This window comes from Zosterops lateralis (genome assembly GCF_965231275.1).
Source record: "Zosterops lateralis genome assembly, chromosome: 16".
NCBI classification, from domain to species: Eukaryota; Metazoa; Chordata; class Aves; order Passeriformes; family Zosteropidae; genus Zosterops; species Zosterops lateralis.
Genome location: NC_139776.1, coordinates 2,431,099 through 2,452,252, shown reverse-complemented (window position 1 = coordinate 2,452,252; position 21,154 = coordinate 2,431,099). Strand labels below are relative to the sequence as shown.

The 21,154-nt window shown below is 46.3% G+C and overlaps 1 protein-coding gene across 1 annotated transcript; it reads right to left on the bottom strand.

The window, feature by feature from the left end:
* Positions 1 to 12,467: 12,467 nt before the first annotated feature.
* CBLN4 (cerebellin 4 precursor) lies at positions 12,468 to 19,828 on the bottom strand (the record flags this gene model as incomplete). Its single annotated transcript, XM_083873447.1, has 3 exons — positions 18,934 to 19,828; positions 15,074 to 15,190; positions 12,468 to 12,665 (listed from the first exon to the last, which is right to left on the bottom strand). The coding sequence occupies exons 1-3, from the start codon at positions 19,195 to 19,197 to the stop codon at positions 12,468 to 12,470; spliced, it is 579 nt and encodes a 192-aa protein (XP_083729573.1). The 5' UTR covers positions 19,198 to 19,828.
* Positions 19,829 to 21,154: the final 1,326 nt, after the last annotated feature.

The window sequence follows — 21,154 nt, the reverse complement described above, 5'->3', positions numbered from 1 at the left end:
CTTTTACCTTTTAACAAAAGGTTACTCTCTCATTAAAATGGTGAGAAAATGGGAGTATTTTTAACAAAACGCTGAAAAGGAAAGTTCTGCTCTCATATTCACTATATTTAATCTCACCTCTCGTTCCCAAATAGAGACAGATTGCCTGGAGGGATGGGCTGGCCCTGCTCCAGGGGAGTTATTGCAGTTTCTGTCACTTCCCACCTTCCGAAAGTTTCATCCACGAAAATACAGCAGCATTTTCCAGAAATCATTAAAAACCGAGAGACATTCCTGGCCCTGCCTCCCAAACCTTTGTGGTCAGGGCAGCTCCAGCTCTAATTCCAGGGGATTTTTGTGTTTCAGTGATGATTTCCAGCCCTTGATGTGTTCATTCTGCTCTGTGTCAGCACTGAGGTGGCTCAGGAACTCCTTGTTTTTTATAAAAATAAGCCAGTTTTGGTTGTAAAAGAGAAGAAGCTAAATCTAATCCCCCATGGGATGCAGCAAACATCAGGAAATGGATTGGTTGGCCAGCAAAGCAGATTTTGGTTGGATGCTGCTTTATTTATTTGCATCTTTGTGATACCGATCTCTGCCTCTCAGCCCTGAAGAAAGATGATTTAATTCCCTCCTGCACCCTCTCAGTACCACCCCAACCCCTCACACTCCATCAGAGGCTCGTTTTATCCATTTTATTTATAATTAAGCAGTGATGCAGTGGTGTATTGTTGCTTTTGAAGGATATTCTCAGCTCTTTTGGAGATTTTAAGCGGGGTGCATTGAGGTTAATTACCAAATCATTTACAGTATAAAAACACCCTCGCAGGCACTTTGATCTCCACTAATTGTGGTGCTGAGCAAAACAAATAAGAGGTTGCTTACACTGCATGAGCAAAGCCCTTTTTGGGATTTCTGATGTCCTTTCTCTCCTTGGCTCCAGTGGCTCGTGGGCTGATCCAGAGGAGTGGAGCCTCTCCTTATCCATTTTATAATGATTTTCCTTCCTCAACACAATTCAGATGTCAAATGTAGAGCAGGTGGATCTGTCGCTTTAGAGGATATCAAACACTGTGCTGTGGAGGCAATAAATGCTAACAGGGTTTGATGGGGTGGGAAGAGGATTTTTGAGGGGCTCAGGACAAAGTGGAAGGACAGGAAGCCACAAAAATCATGTGGGACACAAAATGAACAGCACAAACACAGTCCAGGTGTCAGGGCAAAAAGGGAAGTTTATTTTCTAACTTGGGTTTATAGAGATTTTAGACAATGATCATGGATTGGAGGATGAGGTTGACACCTCTCCACCACACTGGTTAAACCAGAAGTCCATCAATTGTCCCTCCTCAAGACAGGAATGAAAAACACAAAGGACAGGTATAAAAGGCCTCAATCCTTGACCAAATTCAAAAAACTATATAAGTCGAGATCCCTAAATAAACTTCCTTCTTCTTTCTCGTCTCACACCCTGACAGGTGACTGCGGTTCTTTCCGTGTCCTCTTGCGACAAGTTACAAAAACATTTCTCCTGTTTACAGAAAATCCCCTGGGAAAGGAATTTCAGAAAACCAAAACTCCTCAGGCACAAAGCAGGGCCAGAGCTGAGCTCAGCACACTCCAGCCTGGCTGCAGAGAGAGGATGGAAAAATCAGCCCTGGACATTTCCTGCTGCACCTGGTCAAATGTTTCACCTCCCTTTGGCTTCTCCTCCTCTTTGCAGCTCTGAGCCCGTTCAGGAATTTCCCCTTGGAGCTTTCTCAGAAGTTTCTCTCCCGAATGGAGCAGCTCTTCTTCCTCCAGCCCAACGATTCGAAATAAAAACTTGGGGCTTTTCAGTTTCTCACCGAGGAAAATGGGAGTTATTTGGGGAACAGATTCCCCCCATCGCTGCCATTGTCCAGCATTTCTTCAGTTTTTCAAAGAAAGTTGTAACAAAGTGAAAAATGGAGAGTGTAAAGTTCCTTTTTTTCTCATTTTTGGCTTTTGTTGCAGAAAAAACCTTAGTGGGAAGCAAGAAAATGGATGAGGAACTTGGACTGGCTCTGGAAGTATCCTTGCTCATTAATATTTTTAAATAATCTCAATTAAAACTCTCAGCAGGTTGTGGAAAAACAGGTTTGGAGGGTTTTGAAACTTGCTCACTTTAGACCTTTTCCTCCAACATTTTCAAGGGAAAGACTCAGAAAAGTGAGGCCTGGAGGAGCCCTGAGTTGTTCTTAGTTCTTTAATGGTATTTTACTTAATTAAACATCAATCAGCAAAAACAATCCAGAATTTTTATAGAGTGGTTGGACAGTCATAAAACCTTTGGTGTAACATGTAATAAAGAAAGATATTTGAGTTTGCGTATTTCAAAATATATTTTGAAAGTATTTGTTTATATTCTATATAAATAAAATCTATTTATGCTTATATTAAAATAAATAGAAAATAATAGTATTTTATATTAATATAAATATATTCTATAAATAAAAATATAAATATAAAATATATTTCACATTAAGGATCAAAACCTACTCGTTCTTGAGGACTCGTTTTAGCCAAAATTGTGAAACAAAATGTGATTTATTGAGAAGAGACCTTAACAAACCAGGCAGTCACTTCATCTTTGAAATGCTGTTGTAGCATCCAGTGTGGAACTGGGCAATCTTTATATTTAAAGGGAAATCAATATCATTGATCCCACAAAATAAAAGCAGCTCCGTATGAAACTGTTATAAAATCTGGCTGCTGGAAAGAAAAATACAGAGTTTTTAAATCAAAGTGATGAAGATCAGGGTGAGTTTCTTCCAGCCTGACACGATGATGAGAATGCACCGTGAGCAGCAGGAATTACACATTTATTTGATCAGAATAAATCCTCCAGGAGTTTGGGAAAGCTTTTTATATCCTTGTTTCCTTCTGATGCAAACTCTCCCTGCAGCAAAGCGATTTGCTGGGGGCTTTTATTTAACTGCAACATTTGCATGGATTTTTTTTTTCTTTTTCTTTTTTTTTTCTTTTTTTTTTTTTTTTTTTTTTTTTCCCTCTTCCACAAGATGCTCAGAGAGTCAAAATCCTGATCCCAGCCAAAGATCAGTTTGGGACAATTGTGGAAGGCTCAGATTCAGCTCTAGGAGCTCCATCCAGAATCTCTCCCACCCCACACCTTTCCCAGGGCAAGGAAATTCAGCTGTGCCAGAACTAATGGGACATTTTTTAGTTTTAGCAGCACCATCCTGCCCCAGCACTGAATTTCTGTAGCCCTGGTTTTGTGCCTGAGGTGTTTTGGTTTGTTGAAATTCTTTTCCCAGGGGATTTTCTGTAAACAGGAGAAATGTTTTTGTAGCTGTACCTTTGTCATTCATCCCTTTCCCCAGGAGGGACTTCTCCTTGCTGTCCCTCTGCTCTGACCAATGGGAGTGAAGAGGTTTGTCTTTGTGTCACCAATCCAATTGGTCTGTGTGAAATGGGATAAAAGGGAGACACATCCCAGAAATAAAGGAGTCATTTTCAGCCTTCTGAAGTTCAGAGTCTGTGGTGTAAATCAGAGTCAAATTTCTGCTTTAATAGTTTGATCAGTCTTATATAAAGCCACGTTGGGTAATTAAACTGGCACCCAGATCACCCATGGAATTGTAAAATAGTTTATTTAAAGGCACAGAATAAAGTAAATTATGACTCAGGCTGCCACAAACCCGAATTTTCTATGCAAAGCAGCCGCTCCTAAATCTCTTTAAGGAGGTTCTTTGTTAAAGCCACGCAGTTCCTTAAGAGAAAATAACAACCTGTCTGTCAGAGATACTTCAATTATCTTTATTTTACACTGGTTTTCTTCTGGAAATAATAGTAAAGAAGGTGCTCAGGATGCTTTTATCTGAAGCAATAAACCTCTGGGATGTTCAAGTGTAATTAATTGCATTTCTTGAAAGTGTAAGGGCTTCGAGCAGAATATACAAGCCTTGACATTTTTGTTATGCATAAACTCGATTAGGCTCATGCCAGAATTAAGCAGCAGGATTATATTTTCATTCCATTCTTACATTCTCATTAAAAAACTAAAATAAGGGAAGCTTCCAACAAAAGCTACACTTGAGCAAAAAGTGATGACACATTCCCAGACTGAGGGATGTGAGGATTGAGATCGTGGTGTCATAAATACATTTCTTTCACTTTTTTTCAGTTGTTAAACGACATTTAAAATAAAAAGACATTTTTAATGCTCCAAAAGCAAGGCAGGATTTGCAAAGAAATAGCAGCACATCCTTCTTTTACAACAGAGTTAAATCAGCTCCATTTGCTGCTGAGTTATAAAGCGATCAAAGGTTGTTTGGGATGGTCCAAGCCCAGCAGGATTTTAATGGGGTTTCAGGGAATTTCACCCCAAAAGCTGCTCTGGGGCTCGGGGAGGATGTGGCAGCCCCAGGGGAGGGACCTGCAGCACGACCTGTGCCAGAGGCTGCTCTGGCAGGTGTTGCTGCTTCAACAAACATGAGAAATTGGGTTCTTTTAACCCAAATCAAGACAGGGAAAGGAATCCTACAGACCTGACCCGTGGTGAGGGTGAGAGCAGGGAGAAGACAGGAGGGAATTCAGCATTTTACTGAACAAGTGACTTCCAGAGAAATGTTTTTGCAGCTGTACCTTTGTTTTTCATTCCTTTCCCCAGGAGAGACTTCTCCTTGCTGTCCCTCTGCTCTGCCCAATGGGAGTGAAGAGGTTTGTCTTTGTGTCACCAATCCCATTGGTCTGTGTGAAATGGGATAAAAGGGAGACACAGCCCAGAAATAAAGGAGTCATTTTCAGCCCCCTGAAGTTCAGAGTCTGTGTACATGTGGTGTAAAAAAAAGTCATGGACCCATCTCAGCACCACAGGACCCTTCTACAGGATCATTGCACTGGGGGAAGGGAAGGGAAGGGAAGGGAAGGGAAGGGAAGGGAAGGGAAGGGAAGGGAAGGGAAGGGAAGGGAAGGGAAGGGAAGGGAAGGGAAGGGAAGGGAAGGGAAGGGAAGGGAAGGGAAGGGAAGGGAAGGGAAGGGAAGGGAAGGGAAGGGAAGGGAAGGGAAGGGAAGGGAAGGGAAGGGAAGGGAAGGGAAGGGAAGGGAAGGGAAGGGAAGGGAAGGGAAGGGAAGGGAAGGGAAGGGAAGGGAAGGGAAGGGAAGGGAAGGAAAGGAAAGGAAAGGAAAGGAAAGGAAAGGAAAGGAAAGGAAAGGAAAGGAAAGGAAAGGAAAGGAAAGGAAAGGAAAGGAAAGGAAAGGAAAGGAAAGGAAAGGAAAGGAAAGGAAAGGAAAGGAAAGGAAGTCACTTCAGATTTTAGCTCTTGACGTGTGCTCCACTCCCTGCTGGATCCTCTCCTGCTTTCGTGTGTGCTGATTATGTAAAGACCCCTCAAGATCTGACTCACAGTTATAAGTAGCTTTTGGGATCTGTTTGGAGTCTGTTTTTCCCCTGGCAGGAAGATTGTGATCCTCAGGCGTTTCCCCTGGTTTCTCTCTCACCACTCAGAGCACATCAATAATGGCCACATTTTTCAAGTTCATTTAAGTGGGATTTGGTTTGTCATCAGTTTATATCTCACTAGGAAATTCAATCAATCTTTATTCCGCTTCAGAACGTGCTAAATTGTTCAGATATTTTAAAAACTCTTCTTCCTTAAGGCTTCTGAGTGAAATTCTACATTTATTTAATAAAGCAGCCAGAATTTACTACAGCAGCACTGGTAAGCACTTTTTACTCTCCTCAAGATAGATTAGAGTTGACTGGAGACTTTTTTTTTTTTTTTGCACAAGTTTACAAGTCACAATTGAATTACCAAAGTGAGGAAAAGAAAGATTATTCCTGCGGGTGCAATGCAGGTTGCAGACTTGTTTTCTTTTAAAGAAAGGTTTAAAGAATTAGCAATAAATGTTATCAGCTGCAGCTAGAAAATGATGCTGACTTATTACTTTGTGGGGACCCTCCGGGGCATCATGAAAAGCAAATTCCTTGGCTGAGCTTTCCAGAAAAAAAAAAAAAAAAAATCACCCCAACAATGGCCTTTTTAAGCACCTTAAACTCAGATTTACCGCAGAGGACAAACCTCAGCTCATGGGCACCCCTGGTTTGCCCCTGAAGTGGCACAACCTGCAGTGCAGAAAGAGTTATTGATTTATTTCCTCTTTAAACAATGTGACTTTTTGAATGGTATTTTCCCAAGTTTTGCTGGTGCTGTTGCACGTCAGGCTTTGCTCTTTTGTTCCTGCATCTAAAAAAAAAAAATAAATACTGTGAGCCATCACCTTTTTTTTCTCTCTGTAAAATGTGTTTGCTGAGCAGCCTCTCCCTGTAAACCCTCAGATCAGGGGAATCTCTCATTTTAAGGTGAGTTCCTTCCCCTGTAAACCCTCAGATCAGGGAAATCTCTCATTTCAAGGTGAGTTCCTTCCCCTGTAAACCCTCAGATCAGGGGAATCTCTCATTTCAAGGTGAGTTCCTCTCCCTGTAAACCCTCAGATCAGGGAAATCTCAGAGCTCAGGGTGAGTTCCTTCCCCTGTAAACCCTCAGATCAGGGAAATCTCTCATTTCAAGGTGAGTTCCTTCCCCTGTAAACCCTCAGATCAGGGAAATCTCTCATTTCAAGGTGAGTTCCTTTCCCTGTAAACCCTCAGATCAGGGAAATCTCTCATTTCAAGGTGAGTTCCTTTTCCTGTAAACCCTCAGATCAGGGAAATCTCTCATTTCAAGGTGAGTTCCTTCCCCTGTAAACCCTCAGATCAGGGAAATCTCTCATTTCAAGGTGAGTTCCTTTCCCTGTAAACCCTCAGATCAGGGAAATCTCTCATTTCAAGGTGAGTTCCTTCCCCTGTAAACCCTCAGATCAGGGAAATCTCTCATCTCAGGGTTGATTTCCTGACAAACCATCAGAGTTTTGAGGTGCTCACAGTTGTTACCTTGAGCTGCTGTCATTCCCAAACCTCACTGAAGTCTGAGCCAGGAGTGACACCTACAAGCACAGAAAAAAAGCCTTTTCCACCAGATGTAAGTGCGGAATATCCGATCCAGGCTCTGAAAACCCAGGGATTTTGGGCTGAAGCTGCAAGCCAGGCCTTTAATCTCAGCACATTTCCTGTTCCTGACACTGTGCTGTGATCAGAGCTCTGAACCCTCTGCTGTCTCTCACAGACCTGAAGAAAAAGCTTTTCCTTCCCCTGCTCGCTCAGGGAAATAATTCCTGTACAAAAAGGAGCTGACAGCTGAATCCTGCCCACTGAATCAGTGTCTGCAGCAGAACCAGTCCAGACTATCTCACTTAACCACTATTGAATCCCAGGCAACAAAGATGGATGGGCTTGGAGTTATCTCCTCCAGAAACCTTTATTATTTTTTTGTAGAAATCCATTTCAACACTCCACAAAAAGTAAAACACTCGATGGTGCCGGTGAATTCATTTCTTACACAGCCCCTGATGTTCCCTCAGCGCTCCTGTGCTTTAGGTATTCATTCTTCAAATGTTTTCATTACTTGGCTTTGTAGAAATGAGCCAGGGTTTATTTCTCTCCAAGGAATGAGGGATGAGGTGTCCTTAAGGGGGTCTGCAGCTCGGGTTGTCTCCTGTTCTGGCTGGAAATTTGGATGCTTTAGAAAATCAATTAAGGGGATGAAAGTAAAGATTGTAAAGATTGTGGGGAAATATTTGCTTTATGTTAAAAAAAAAAAAAAAAAAAAAAAAAAAAAAAAAAGAATAAATAATTGGAAATATAACTGAAAAAAAATCTGAACAAACTTCCAAAACTGTGTTGTTTTATCCCTAAAGTAAATTCCGGTCACAAAAAAAAAAAAAAAAAAATAACAACAAAAAAAACACCCACCCACAATAGTTTGGAGCTCAGCTCACATAAACAAACCCTTCCCTTCCAGCCACTTCCCCATTCATTATTCCCATCATCAATTTTATAACAGGCACTGATTTTATCATCATTCTTCATATTAATTCCCCTTAGGGAAGGAAAGGGCTTTATTCCCCTCCCCATTCCCAACCAGCAACAGATAAATAACTCCAGCTGAGTGTCTCAGGCAATTTTCTTCTCTCAAAGGAGCTTTTTCTGCCTGGACAGCAAGAGCACACACAAAAAATGTTGTTGTGGCATGTGCCAGGCAATAAATCCTGTCCCTGGGCACCTTCATTTATTCCCATTGAGTTATCTGGGTGATTTTATCTGCACAAGACAAAGGGTTTGAATATTTTAAAGAGCTCTTACAATACAAAAAGGGCAACGTGAATTGCTGAGGTAAAAGATGTTCCCAGCTCAGAGCCCCCTATGAAAGGAGGAGAACATAAAAAAGGATAACTTTTTTTTTTTTTCTGTTTTCTTCAGCCCATATTTCATATTAATGGTGTGATTATGGCATAGAGCTGCTTGCATTTATTTCTCTGTTCTAAAAGCTGTTTGTGAAAATTCTCTGGGTTCCTCTGGGGGCTTGAACAAAGATTTTGGCAGCTGATTGTGGAATTCTTCAGGAATTTCAAACCCTTTCACTGCATTCATCTTTCTAGGAATTGTGTTTAAATATAGAAGGGGAAAACAGAGCAGAATTCCATTTACTCCAGAACCTCCCTTTGTATTTATAAAACGTATTTTAAAATGTATTTTAAAAAGGATTGATCCAACAAAGTGAATGGACCAGGATTGGAGTTGTCGACACCTGGGAGTCCCTTCCCAAACCCTTTTCCCATTTTCTCAGCCATAAAAAGGCAAAAGTGATGGAATTAACTAAAAATTATTAACATAAAATGTTCAGCCACTGCTAGAAAACGATGTGACATAAACCACATATAAAACCTGGTTAAAAATAAAAAAAGGGAATCTATTTTCCTTCTCTCTGTGTCTCAAAGTTGTTTTTTCCTTTTTATGTAGAGACAAAAGAGCTCGTGAAAATTTCAAAGCTCCCTCGGTGCCTTTTCAAAAAAGGCTTTTGCCACCAAGTCCTTTTGAACAGGATTTTTTGGGGGGATCTGCAGATTTTTGGCTCAAATCCTCCAGAGCACAGAGGGTTCAACAGGCAGAGCAGATTCTACACTGGGTGAACAGAGTTGAGCAGGGAGACCTGGCTCTGTCAACAGCATTTACATCACTGAGCAGTGAAAAAAGGAGAATAGAGAGGGGTTTTCCTCTTTGTCTCACCAAAAAAATATGGATAAAATATGAATAAACCAGATTAAAAAGTAGCAATCCTGTTATTGTTCACAAAGAAATCGCTGATAATAAAATAAATCTGTTATTCTCAGGAAATATTTTTTTTTCCTTTTGGCTGGGAAGTTTTTCTTGCACAATCAGCCCGTGTGAGGTGCAAAGTTCCTGCAGAGGGGGTGAAGATGTGGGTACAGGGATTCTGCCCTCCCCAAAATCCACGGGGCTGCTGGAATTGCAGAGGATCACAAAATTGGCTCTCACCTTTGCAGTGCAGCTCAAAGTGGGGTTGGAGTTCTTTGAAAACAATCAAACCTCTCACCTTAAATATCCTTTAAAAAGTGAAGTGTCTCCTGAGCTGTTGCTTCTAGACAGGAAAATGCTGTGGCAGGACATGGGAAGGCAGAAGGGATTTTATTTTACTTTATTTTATTATTTTATTTTATTTTTTATTTATTTTACTTTATTTTATTTTATTATTTTATTTTATTATTTTTATTTATTTTATTTTATTTTATTTTATTTTATTTTATTTTATTTTATTTTAATTTGTTTTCCAGCCTGGCTCATCCTCTCTGCTCTGGGAGCAGCCCCTGCTGACACAGCTGAGCTGGGACAACACAACAAAAACGAGGGCAAAAATCTGGCAGCTCCAGTTGTGTCTAAACCCCACAGTTTGTTCTTATTTAAATGTTTAAATGTGACCTGCCTGTCCCCAGAGCCACCTCTGAGTGCTCAGTGTGGTGACAGCAGCTCCACTGAAACCTTTCCTTTAACCAGCAGAAGAATTAATTGATAATTCTGTTTTTTTAGAAGCTTTTCCATCAAAATGTTTCCCTCCACTGAGTAACTTCCCAGCCTTTCCAGCTCAGGTTTAAATGAGCATTAATGACTCTGAAGAAACCAGAAATGTTGAGGGGCAATCAAAGCAATATTGAGAGAGCTCAGGATTATTGCTGGGTGCTAAAGATCAAAAATTCACAAATTAAAGGAGTTGGATGCATTTGATCATTCGGAAATTATACTGACACCTTTAATGCCATTTTTTTTTCTTCTGTCTCAGCAGCAACATTTCTTTTACATTACAGATATATCCATGGGCAAGGGGAGATGGGCAGATTTGACCAATTTCATACAAAATACCGATGCTCCCATCTGGAATAGACTCTCAGGACAAGGAACCTCTTTATAACGTCATGCAAAACTATGATCTGCAGTCCCAGGCAGGTTAGATATACATACATTTATATACACACGTTTTGGGGGGTTACAGCAGTGACACATTTTCATTGGGCCATCAGAACTCTGTAAGATTTTTTTTTCAGCACTGTGGATCGTTCACCTTCCTGCCAGGTCCTTTCCACTTCTTCCCCAAGTGCAGTGGTCAGTCCAGGGACAAAACTGTGAGTAAAATAATCACTTTTTATCTGACTTACAGGAGGGCAAAGCACCCACCAACCCAAAAAATCCTGGGTGTGGTGGGTGAGGAAAAATCAGGAATTTGGGCACAAAGCTGTGCCAACAATTCCCTGATATTTTTACCAGGAGCACCAATCAGATTAGATAAATTAGATTTCCAGTCAGTGAAATACCAACAGGACACTCTGCACTTGGCCCAGCAAGGGAAAGGAACTGGAAACAAATCCCAAAAAGCAGCAAATCCCAGCCCAAAGTGGCTTTTAGGGCAGCTCCCAGGTTGGTGCAGATGCTTCCACCCACAAATATTTTCAAGTACACAGAGATTTATTTTTAATTTCAAACCACATCCTTCATGATACTCAAGGCACAAAGATCCATCAATTCGGCGTGTTTGGGGCACGGGGGATGGAGGTTTTGTCAGCAGCTCATGGGAAAATCATTTTATTGAGTGTTCAGGCTGATGGAGCTGGAGTTTGATGCTGATGGCAGAACCTAAAGCAGAGGTTTCATCCAAAACCTTTTGGAATCAATGTGATTCTTGACACCAACTTCAGCGAGGCTGGGATTTCTGCCTAAATTTTATTTTAAAATAAAATGCATAGGTTATTTCTAGATCACTCTGATTACATCCAGGCTAACTCTTGGCAGATTTTCTGCTTCCCAGGATATTTTCTGGGAGTCCCAAAAGCTTCCATTTTGCATATAATAATTATTTCAAAAAAAAAAAAAAAAAAAAATGAAGCAAACTCCCAAAATCCAAAGGTCAAAAAATTCAACTAAAATATGTTAATCTTTATTATGGAACAATGAGATAATAAATAAGTTTATGGATTCACACAACCTGTAGAAAAAAGTCTGGGAAGCTTCTGTACCAAGTTAGGTACCAGTTATTTGGGTTTCATATTTGTTAAACAAATGATTTAAAACTTTATACACCTGTGGAGTTAAGGCAAAAACCAGATCAGACCTTTAACACAACAGAAGGGTTGGAAAATACACAGAAATACAAACAAGGGGAATCTCATCTCCAGCTGACACAGAGGAAGGAATCCCTCAGGAGCTGAATAACCCAGTAATTGTCAATTGAATTAATTAAAATTGAAGAATGAGTGTGAGAAGAACGAGAGTTACGAGGGTGTCCTGCAGGGCAAAGCTGTTTGGCCAAGTGGTGCCTCAATGACCAATTTTAACCCTGAATGGTTATAATCTGATTTTCCTTTTGGGAATCAGCAGGTGGAAAAGAGGAACACCTTCCTCATCCAACCAAAACACATCCACGACCCCTGACACCGACAGAGGCTGGACCTGACCGTGACTGAGCTGGAACATTTGGGTGAACCATCCAACACACAACAGGCAGAGGAGGACTCGGCCCCCCAGCAATAGGAATGACCTCTCTAAGACAATGGAATGGATGGTGGAGTGCAGGCCCAGGACAGGAACACGACCAATATTTCAATGCACAGTTCTTTGGCAGTAACACAGAACAACTCCTGCTGGAAGTCTCAGCTCAGAGTCTCCTACGTGACAGACTTGGTGCCAGTCTTTGCACAGTTAGAGAAAATCCACTTCTTCCACAAATCCGGCAAGTCCAGGGAATGAAACTGGGATAAATCTTGCAGGCTGTAACCTTGAGCTTTGATATTTATTGCCTGCTTTAGTCTCAGTCCAGAGATGTCTCGTTTGAGCACACAAAGTTCTGTGGAACTTCTCGAGTGGTTCAGATGGAGCCAAAATCCATGGAGAGAATCCAAAAAACCACCCGTGAGAAAGCAATAAAGAGCCGTGCCGTGGGCTAGCACAGCCTGGTTTTCAGTTGAAGAGGAAACACAAACCATCACTCCCATGATGACAAAAATGATCTTTGTGTGACGGAGGCAAGGACGAGCCCAGCCTGGATGAAGGTCACAGGAAACTGAATTTACAGAGGGAAGACCAGGAAGCCAGAGAATGTGGAGTACTGCCATCCACCCACCAGATTTCCCTTCTCCAGCTTCAGGTAAACCTTGTCCTCCTTGTCCAGGTAGAGCAGGACCCCGTTGGTGGCGGCCTCACGGGTGACGTCCTTGTCCCCAGCGAAGGCAGAGATCACTGGCTTTCCATTCAGCATCAGGTTCACCTGCAAGAGAAACCCTGAGAGGCTCTAATTAACTGCAACACACCGAGAACCACCCCTGGATATCAACCACAGCCCAAGCTTCAGTGATTTTTGGGTTGTTTCAAGCTAATAATGATGTTTATTTGGCACAAGCGCGGGGATGTTCGTGAGCTGGACCTGCATCTGAGTGAGGCATCACCTCGAAGTTGGTGTCACTTTGTTTATCTCAAAGGTTATTTAGTCACACAGGAGGAAAAATAAAATATTTTCCAGAAATTTGGGCACCCAGAGGTGTTACAGGAGGTGTCAGAATCACCAGGGCTGGGAGCTTACACTGCACTGGGGACAAAATGTGTGTCCCTCTCAGTACTGATGGCAGCTCATTCTGAAGTTCAGAGCAGGTTTTTATCTTTATCTTTATCTGTTTTTTTCCTATAAAACACTCCTGCAAACCAGCACAGCCTCTGCTCTGAGAGCAGCATCTCTAAACACAGGCAGGGCCTGGGGGAATGGGCACATCCAGGCATTTCTCATTTCCCCCATGGCAAACCACCAGCTTTGCTGTTCCTCCTTTCCAACAGCCCTAAAGCAGCCCCAGGGGGTGAATTATGGGATTATTACCCACACCCACTGTGCTGGCCCTCCATGTGGTCCCATTAATTTCAATGGGAGCCACCACAGAATAAATTCCTGCTCAGCAGGAGCCAGGGCAGCAGAGGCTGGGATTTATCTGGGATTCACCAGTCTGGGAAATCCACTAAATCAGGTGTCTCCGGGGAACCAGTTGCAGTTTTAATGATATTTAATGGCTCTAACAGATGTTGTGGGGACAGAGGAACATCACCTGTGTGGGAATTCTGCAGGTGATTCAGTGGGGCTGGACTCAAAGCAGTTTGATCCACTGCAAGGGTGGATTCTGCTTCTCCTCCCCATTTACCTCACAGAAAAAGGGCACCAAGGCTTTGCTCATTGCTTGGCTTGGGCTTCTCACTTTTTATGTCCATCAGGTTCCCCTGGAATCATCTGACAGGAATTTAATCACAGCTGGGGTGATTAAAGGATCACACTGACTCCTCCAGAACGGAGCCAAGCAAACCCATCATCACTTCAGGATCTCTGATCCATGGAAGGATTTGGGGCACAGGTTGGGACATTCCCTGCCAGGGGCCCCAAACTCCCGGTCTGAGCTCCTGCTTTGGGAAAGGGACTTCCAGAACCCAAGGCCTGGCACCTCTTTTGGCAATGGGCATTTTAAATCCACTGGGGTGGCTGACATACTGTTAGTGAACCTTCAGTGTGCAAGAGAGTGAAAAGGATATTTTTAGAGCACATTAAACTTATTATAAGCTCATCAGAGATATTTTTCGTGAGGTCAATGTTTCACTTAAGGCTTTGTCATTGATTTGACTGGAATTAAGATTTTCCATCGTAAACTGGAGGGGAAATTCAGCAGAGATGGGAACGTGGCTGTCACCAGCTCTCTGCCACCTCCACTTCCCCCAGAGAAATGTCTGACCCCTCCTCCTGCAGAAATCCACCTCAGCTCAGCCTGGAGACCAAAAACCACCTCCAGGAGCAGGAGAGGGCAGGGAAAACCATCAGACACCTCAGTGAACCTGGAGGCCCCGTGGGTGGAAACCAGGGAAGACACAGATGTTCCTCCAGCCCTGGAAAAGCAGGAGGGGTCACAGCAGGACCTGGCAGGGAGATGAAGGAATTGCATCCAGGAATTTGCTGTTGGCTCAGCAAGGGGATGTTCAGGAATTTAAATTAAATTAAAAAAAATAATATTTTTTCCCCCTCTTGTATTTAATTAGGCAGCTCTGTTGTTATTAATCTACAGAAGGAAGTGCAGAATTACCCCATTTCTCTAATATTTCACACGTCTTTTGTATATTATATGATGAAAAAAAAGAAGTTTAAATTGCTGTAAAGGATCCCTAGAGGACATTGCTATAGGGATATAACCAACCTTAGTTCTCAGCACAACCAGGTACCTGGCACCAGATATCAGAGCACAAATTATTCCCAAAATACTCAAAACTCCTGTTTTCCACACAGGGAGTTTAACCTGTGGCAGAACACGACTCTTCAGCATCATTTAAGGGAAATTCAGAGCTCTCTCTCACCCTTGGGTCATTCATTCTGCTGAATGCTTTTATGTCACCCCAGATATTCCTGGTGTGGAAATGAAGTTGTGGTGATTTATCTGAGGTGAGGATTTTGCCTTATTCCTGTTCACTTGAAATTAATGAATCCTACTGCTAGGAAGTCAACAGCACAGGTTGCTGTAAATTAAATTATTTTTCCTGAAAATCATATTAACTGGTCCCAGGCTCAGTCAATATTCTGTCCTAAATGAACAATTTAAAAAAAAGATTTTTTTTTTTTTTTTTTTTTTATATATATAACCATACTCATCAACATACCTGAATTGTTTGGCTCTGGTAGACTTTAATGACGTGAAAATTGAAACTGTAAATTCCTTTCCTTGGTGATACAAAGACAGACTCCAACGTGAAGAAATTGCCCACGTTTACCAGGATCTGCAAAGAGAAAAATACAGCGTGAGGATTAGTGCAGGCAGTGAGTGCTAGAGAAAAATACAGATTATTAACTTTAGAAACCACTCACCCACTGAGAAATTTTAATCTACGTTTAAACTGGTTTATTCATTTTCACCCAATTACTTGGGAATAACTCATGAAATGGGTATTTAGTTGTATTTATAGGACAACTTTACTACAAATAAACTAAGACGGGAATTATTTCTCCCTTTGCTACTGTACCATACCCTCAAATCCTTTCTTCCACACACATTTTTTCAAAAAAGGCATTTTTGTTCATCAAAAATGACAAGGAAACACCAGTTCTGGGGGTGGCTTTTGGCTGAAAGGCAAAGACAAGAAATGACCAATTCTGGCTGAAAAGTGGCTTTTGCCTGGAAAGCAATGAGAGAACACCGATTTTGGCTTTTGGCTGGAAAACAATGCAAAGAAAACACCAATTCTGGCTGAAAAGTGGTTTTTGCTTGGAAAGCAATGACAAGGAAACACCAATTTTGGTTTTTGGCTGGAAAATAATGAGAAGAAAACACCAATTTTGGCTTTTGGCTGGAAAGCAATGAATGGCCAAGCCAGCACTGCCTTCCCAAAGAGCCAGGTGTGAGCAAGAACTGCAGGAACAACACGAGCTGTTCCCTGTCCACAGCCAGGCTGAGTGACTGGAGCACATCCCAGCAAAACCTGGGAGCCTTCAGCTGCTTTTACGAGCCCTGATAATAATTTGGGTTTAATTAAACAGAGAAATGACAGAGGGGAGCCCATGAGGTGAGTGCATCACCCATATGCCACACACCCTCTGTATTGACTGCATTTTGCTCTCTTTACACCTAATTATGCTTTATTTCTAATTGATATTTCCAGGCTCCTCAGCCCTGGGAAGCCTCTGGGGCTGTCCACGTTTTTAGGGTCATTTACAGTTTTAGGGCCATTTATAGTGCCAGCACTGAGCTGTGGTGGCACTTCTGTCCCCAGGGTCCCCACAGGTCACAGCAGGGTGTGGGGACAAGGAGAAACATCGGTCTCAGGGACTTTGGGGTCGCCCCAGGATGGGAGCTGGGATTAAAATGTGAGTTGGTATTTGCAGGGTGATATTGGAGCTGAGAGGAGCTGGATTGAGCTGGGAAATTACAAGGTTTTTCCCTTAGAATTGTGATGGGAAATGTAAAGGCTTTTCCCGTAGAAATCTCTCTTCTTTCCCTCTCAAAAGCTGCACAAACCATCTCAATGAATGGGAGCTGGGATTAAAACGTGAGTTGGTATTTGCGGGGTGATATTGGAGCTGAATGGAGCTGGATTGAGCTGGGAAAGGTAAAGGCTTTTCTTCTAAAATTCTCTCGTTTTCCCCTCTCAAAAGGTGCACAAACTGTCTAACTGGATGGCAGCTGGGATTGAAACGTGTGCTGGTATCTGCACATTGATATTGGTGCTGAGCTGAGCGGGGCTGGACCATGAATTGAGCTGGGAAACTTAAAGGCTTCTCCTCTAAAATTCTCTCATTTTCCCGTCTGAAAAGCTGCACAAACCGCCTAAACCCTCCCCAGGCTGCACCTGGGAACAAACAGGGACCCTCTGGGGCCGGTCCTGGACCTGAGAACAAACAGGGACCTTCTACAACCCCCCAGGCTCGACTATCCCATCCCTACCCCTCCTCCTCAGCGCGGATTCCCAACTTTCCGCCGGGGATGCAGGAAAAGGATGCAGGAGCATCACCTGTTGCCGCTCGGGGGATGCTCAGGGGGGATGCTCGGGGGATGCTCAGGGGATGCTCAGGGGATGCTCGGGGGATGCTCAGGGGGGATGCTCAGGGGGGATGTTCAGGGGATGCTCAGGGGATGCTCAGGGGATGCTCAGGGGGGATGCTCAGGGGGGATGCTCGGGGGATGCTCAGGGGAGGCTCAGGGGATGCTCAGGGGATGCTCAGGGGATGCTCAGGGGGGATGCTCAGGGGATGCTCAGGGGATGCTCAGGGGGGATGCTCAGGGGATGCTCGGGGGATGCTCAGGGGATGCTCGGGGGATGCTCAGGGGATGCTCGGGGGATGCTCGGGGGATGCTCAGGGGATGCTCAGGGGGGATGCTCAGGGGATGCTCAGGGGGGATGCTCAGGGGATGCTCAGGGGATGCTCAGGGGATGCTCAGGGGGGATGCTCAGGGGATGCTCAGGGGGGATGCTCAGGGGATGCTCAGGGGATGCTCAGGGGGGATGCTCAGGGGATGCTCAGGGGATGCTCAGGGGATGCTCAGGGGATGCTCAGGGGGGATGCTCGGGGGATGCTCAGGGGATGCTCAGGGGATGCTCAGGGGGGATGCTCGGGGGATGCTCAGGGGATGCTCAGGGGATGCTCGGGGGATGCTCAGGGGATGCTCAGGGGATGCTCGGGGGATGCTCAGGGGGGATGCTCAGGGGGGATGCTCAGGGGATGCTCAGGGGATGCTCAGGGGGGATGCTCGGGGGATGCTCAGGGGGGATGCTCAGGGGATGCTCAGGGGATGCTCGGGGGGGATGCTCAGGGGATGCTCAGGGGATGCTCAGGGGATACTCGGGGGATGCTCAGGGGATGCTCGGGGGATGCTCAGGGGATGCTCAGGGGATGCTCGGGGGATGCTCAGGGGATGCTCAGGGGATGCTCAGGGGATGCTCAGGGGATGCTCGGGGGAGATGCTCAGGGGATGCTCAGGGGGGATGCTCAGGGGGGATGCTCAGGGGATGCTCAGGGGATGCTCAGGGGGGATGCTCGGGGGATGCTCAGGGGGGATGCTCAGGGGATGCTCAGGGGATGCTCGGGGGGGATGCTCAGGGGATGCTCAGGGGATGCTCAGGGGATACTCGGGGGATGCTCGGGGGATGCTCAGGGGATGCTCAGGGGATGCTCAGGGGATGCTCGGGGGATGCTCAGGGGATGCTCAGGGGATACTCAGGGGATGCTCGGGGGGGATGCTCGGGGGATGCTCAGGGGGGATGCTCAGGGGATGCTCAGGGGATGCTCAGGGGATGCTCGGGGGATGCTCAGGGGATGCTCAGGGGATGCTCAGGGGATGCTCGGGGGAGATGCTCAGGGGATGCTCAGGGGGGATGCTCAGGGGATGCTCAGGGGATGCTCAGGGGATGCTCAGGGGGGATGCTCAGGGGATGCTCAGGGGATGCTCAGGGGGGATGCTCAGGGGATGCTCAGGGGAGGCTCAGGGGATGCTCAGGGGATGCTCAGGGGATGCTCAGGGGGGATGCTCAGGGGATGCTCAGGGGATGCTCGGGGGATGCTCAGGGGATGCTCAGGGGATGCTCGGGGGATGCTCAGGGGATGCTCAGGGGATGCTCAGGGGGGATGCTCAGGGGATGCTCAGGGGAGGCTCAGGGGATGCTCAGGGGATGCTCGGGGGGGATGCTCGGGGGATGCTCAGGGGATGCTCAGGGGATGCTCAGGGGGGATGCTCAGGGGGGATGCTCAGGGGATGCTCAGGGGAGGCTCAGGGGATGCTCAGGGGATGCTCAGGGGGGATGCTCAGGGGATGCTCAGGGGAGGCTCAGGGGATGCTCAGGGGATGCTCGGGGGATGCTCAGGGGATGCTCAGGGGATGCTCGCGGGATGCTCAGGGGGGATGCTCAGGGGATGCTCAGGGGGGATGCTCAGGGGATGCTCAGGGGATGCTCAGGGGGGATGCTCGGGGGATGCTCAGGGGGGATGCTCGGGGCAGGGAGGGGGATGCTCAGGAGGGGGATGCGCTCACCTGGTCGAAGTAGATGATGCGCGTCTTGTTGCTCATCTCGGAGGGCTCGTGGTTGGTGCTCCGCACGGCCGAAAAGGCCACCTTGGAGTTGGCCGCCCGCACGGAGATGCCCAGCGGGGAGGAGGACGAGCCCTTGCTGTCGGGGGCCGGGTTGGAGTCGCACACCACCAGGCACTTGCCCTCCAGCACGATGGGCTCCGTGTCGTTCTGCGCGGCCACCCGGCCCCCCAGAGCCAGGGCCAGCAGCAGCAGCCGCCAGCCCATGGTCCGGGCCCGCTGCGGCCACCGCGGGGCCGCCCCGGGACAGACAATCCCTGCGGGGGCTGGCACGGCCGGCAGAGCGGTGTGTGTGTGCAGAGTCTGGGCTTTCTGTGCTGGGCGCGCCGGGTCCCGATTCACTCCCGGGATTTGGGTAAAAGTCGCATTCAGGTGCAGGATGGAATTGATTGCGCTCTCCCGCCCGAGCTCTGCTCTGCTCTGCTCTTCTCCTCCTCCTCCCACCGCCACCACTTTGTGCCGTCTTCTTATTCTTCTTCTTTTTTTTTTTTTTTTTTTTTTTTTTTTTTTTTTTTTTCTTTTTCTTTGTCGCTTTCTTTCTGTCCCCGGCTCCTGTTTAAATCCGGCCGCCCAAAGCTGCCCGGGGAAACCCGCACCGCCCTTCCCTCCCCTCCCTCCACAGCAAAAAAGAACGTGAGAAGAAGGGAGGTGGGGGACAGCAAAAAAACCCCTCAGGTGAATAAATTATTGCCGAGAGAGAGGAACGAGAGGAGAAATGAAGCCGTTTGGAGGTGCCGGAGGTGGTGTCAGTGATAGCGGCGCTGCACACTCCCCTTCCCTCCCTCCCTCCCTCTCTCTGTCTCTCTCTCCACACCACAAACCCCCCTCGCAGCTCTTATGTCACAGCCGACCTGCCCAGTTCTCACCTGGCGCGATCCGCTCGAGATTTCACGGTAAAACCCCTCCCCTGAGCATCGCACTCACTGCCCGTCCCCCCCGGGCGCTCCTGCAGCGCCTGCACTGCCCGAGGGGAAGAGCAGGAGGAGGAGGAGGAGGAGGGTGGGGAAGAGCTGTAGCCCCCCTGAACCAACACCTGAACCCGCCGGGCTCCAACCGGCAACGGAGCTGCTTGGGGAGGAGTTGGGATTGGGGCAGGAGAATCCCAGGAGGAAACAGCTTTCCTCAAACCCACCCTGAGCTCCCCTGGGCAGCTGGGATAGGGACAGAACACTCCAGGAGGGATCTGCTTTCCCCAAACCCCACCCTGAACTCCCGGGCAGGTGTTTGCAGATGGGATTGGGGCAGGACAATTCCCCAGGAGGGAACAGCTTTCCTCAAACCCCACCCTGAGCTCCTGGCCAAATCCCAGTCTGCAGCTGGGATTAGGGCAGGACAATCTCAGGAGGCAAAAGCTTTCCTCAAACCTCCACCCCGAGCTCCCAGACAGATGTTTGTGGCTGGGATTGAGGCAGGACAATTCCCCAGGAGAGAACAGCTTTCGACAAACCTCACCCTGAGCTCCTGGGCAGGTGTTTGCAGCTGGAATTGGGACAGGACAATTCCCCAGGAGGGAACAGCTCTCCTCAAACCCCACCCTGAGCTCCCAGACAGATGTTTGCAGCTGAAATTGGGACAGAACAATCACAGGAGGGATCAGCTTTTGACAAACCCCTCCCTGAGCTCCTGGGCAGGTGTTGGGAGCTGGAATTGGGGCAGGACAGTCCCAGGAGGAAACAGCTTTCCTCAAACCCACCTTAAACTCCAGGGAATGTGTTGGCAGCTGGGATTGGGACAGGACAATCCCAGGAGGGATCAGCTTTCCCCAAACCTCACCCTGAGCTCCCCCAGGCAGGTGTTGGGATTGGGACAGGACAATCCCAGGAGGGATCAGCTTTCCCCAAACCTCACCCTGAGCTCCCAGGCAGGACTGTCCTGCCACCTCTCAGTGCTCCTGGTGTGATTTAACACCTCTGCCTGTGATTGATTTATTTTTGTGGTGTGTGATGCAGGGGTTGGGAGGCTGAGCAGGTACCTCAGCTTAGTCCTCCCATGAATTTTGAGGTTATTAAAAACATGAGTGGCTTGGTGCTGGTGCTGGTTTCCCAACAAGATCTCTCCTGCATCACCTGGCCTTGTGATTTTATTCAAAATAATCTCATGGTAAAACCTAAACTCACTTCAGGGACAGGCAGGAATGGCACAGAATTGGCTACACACGTTTCCA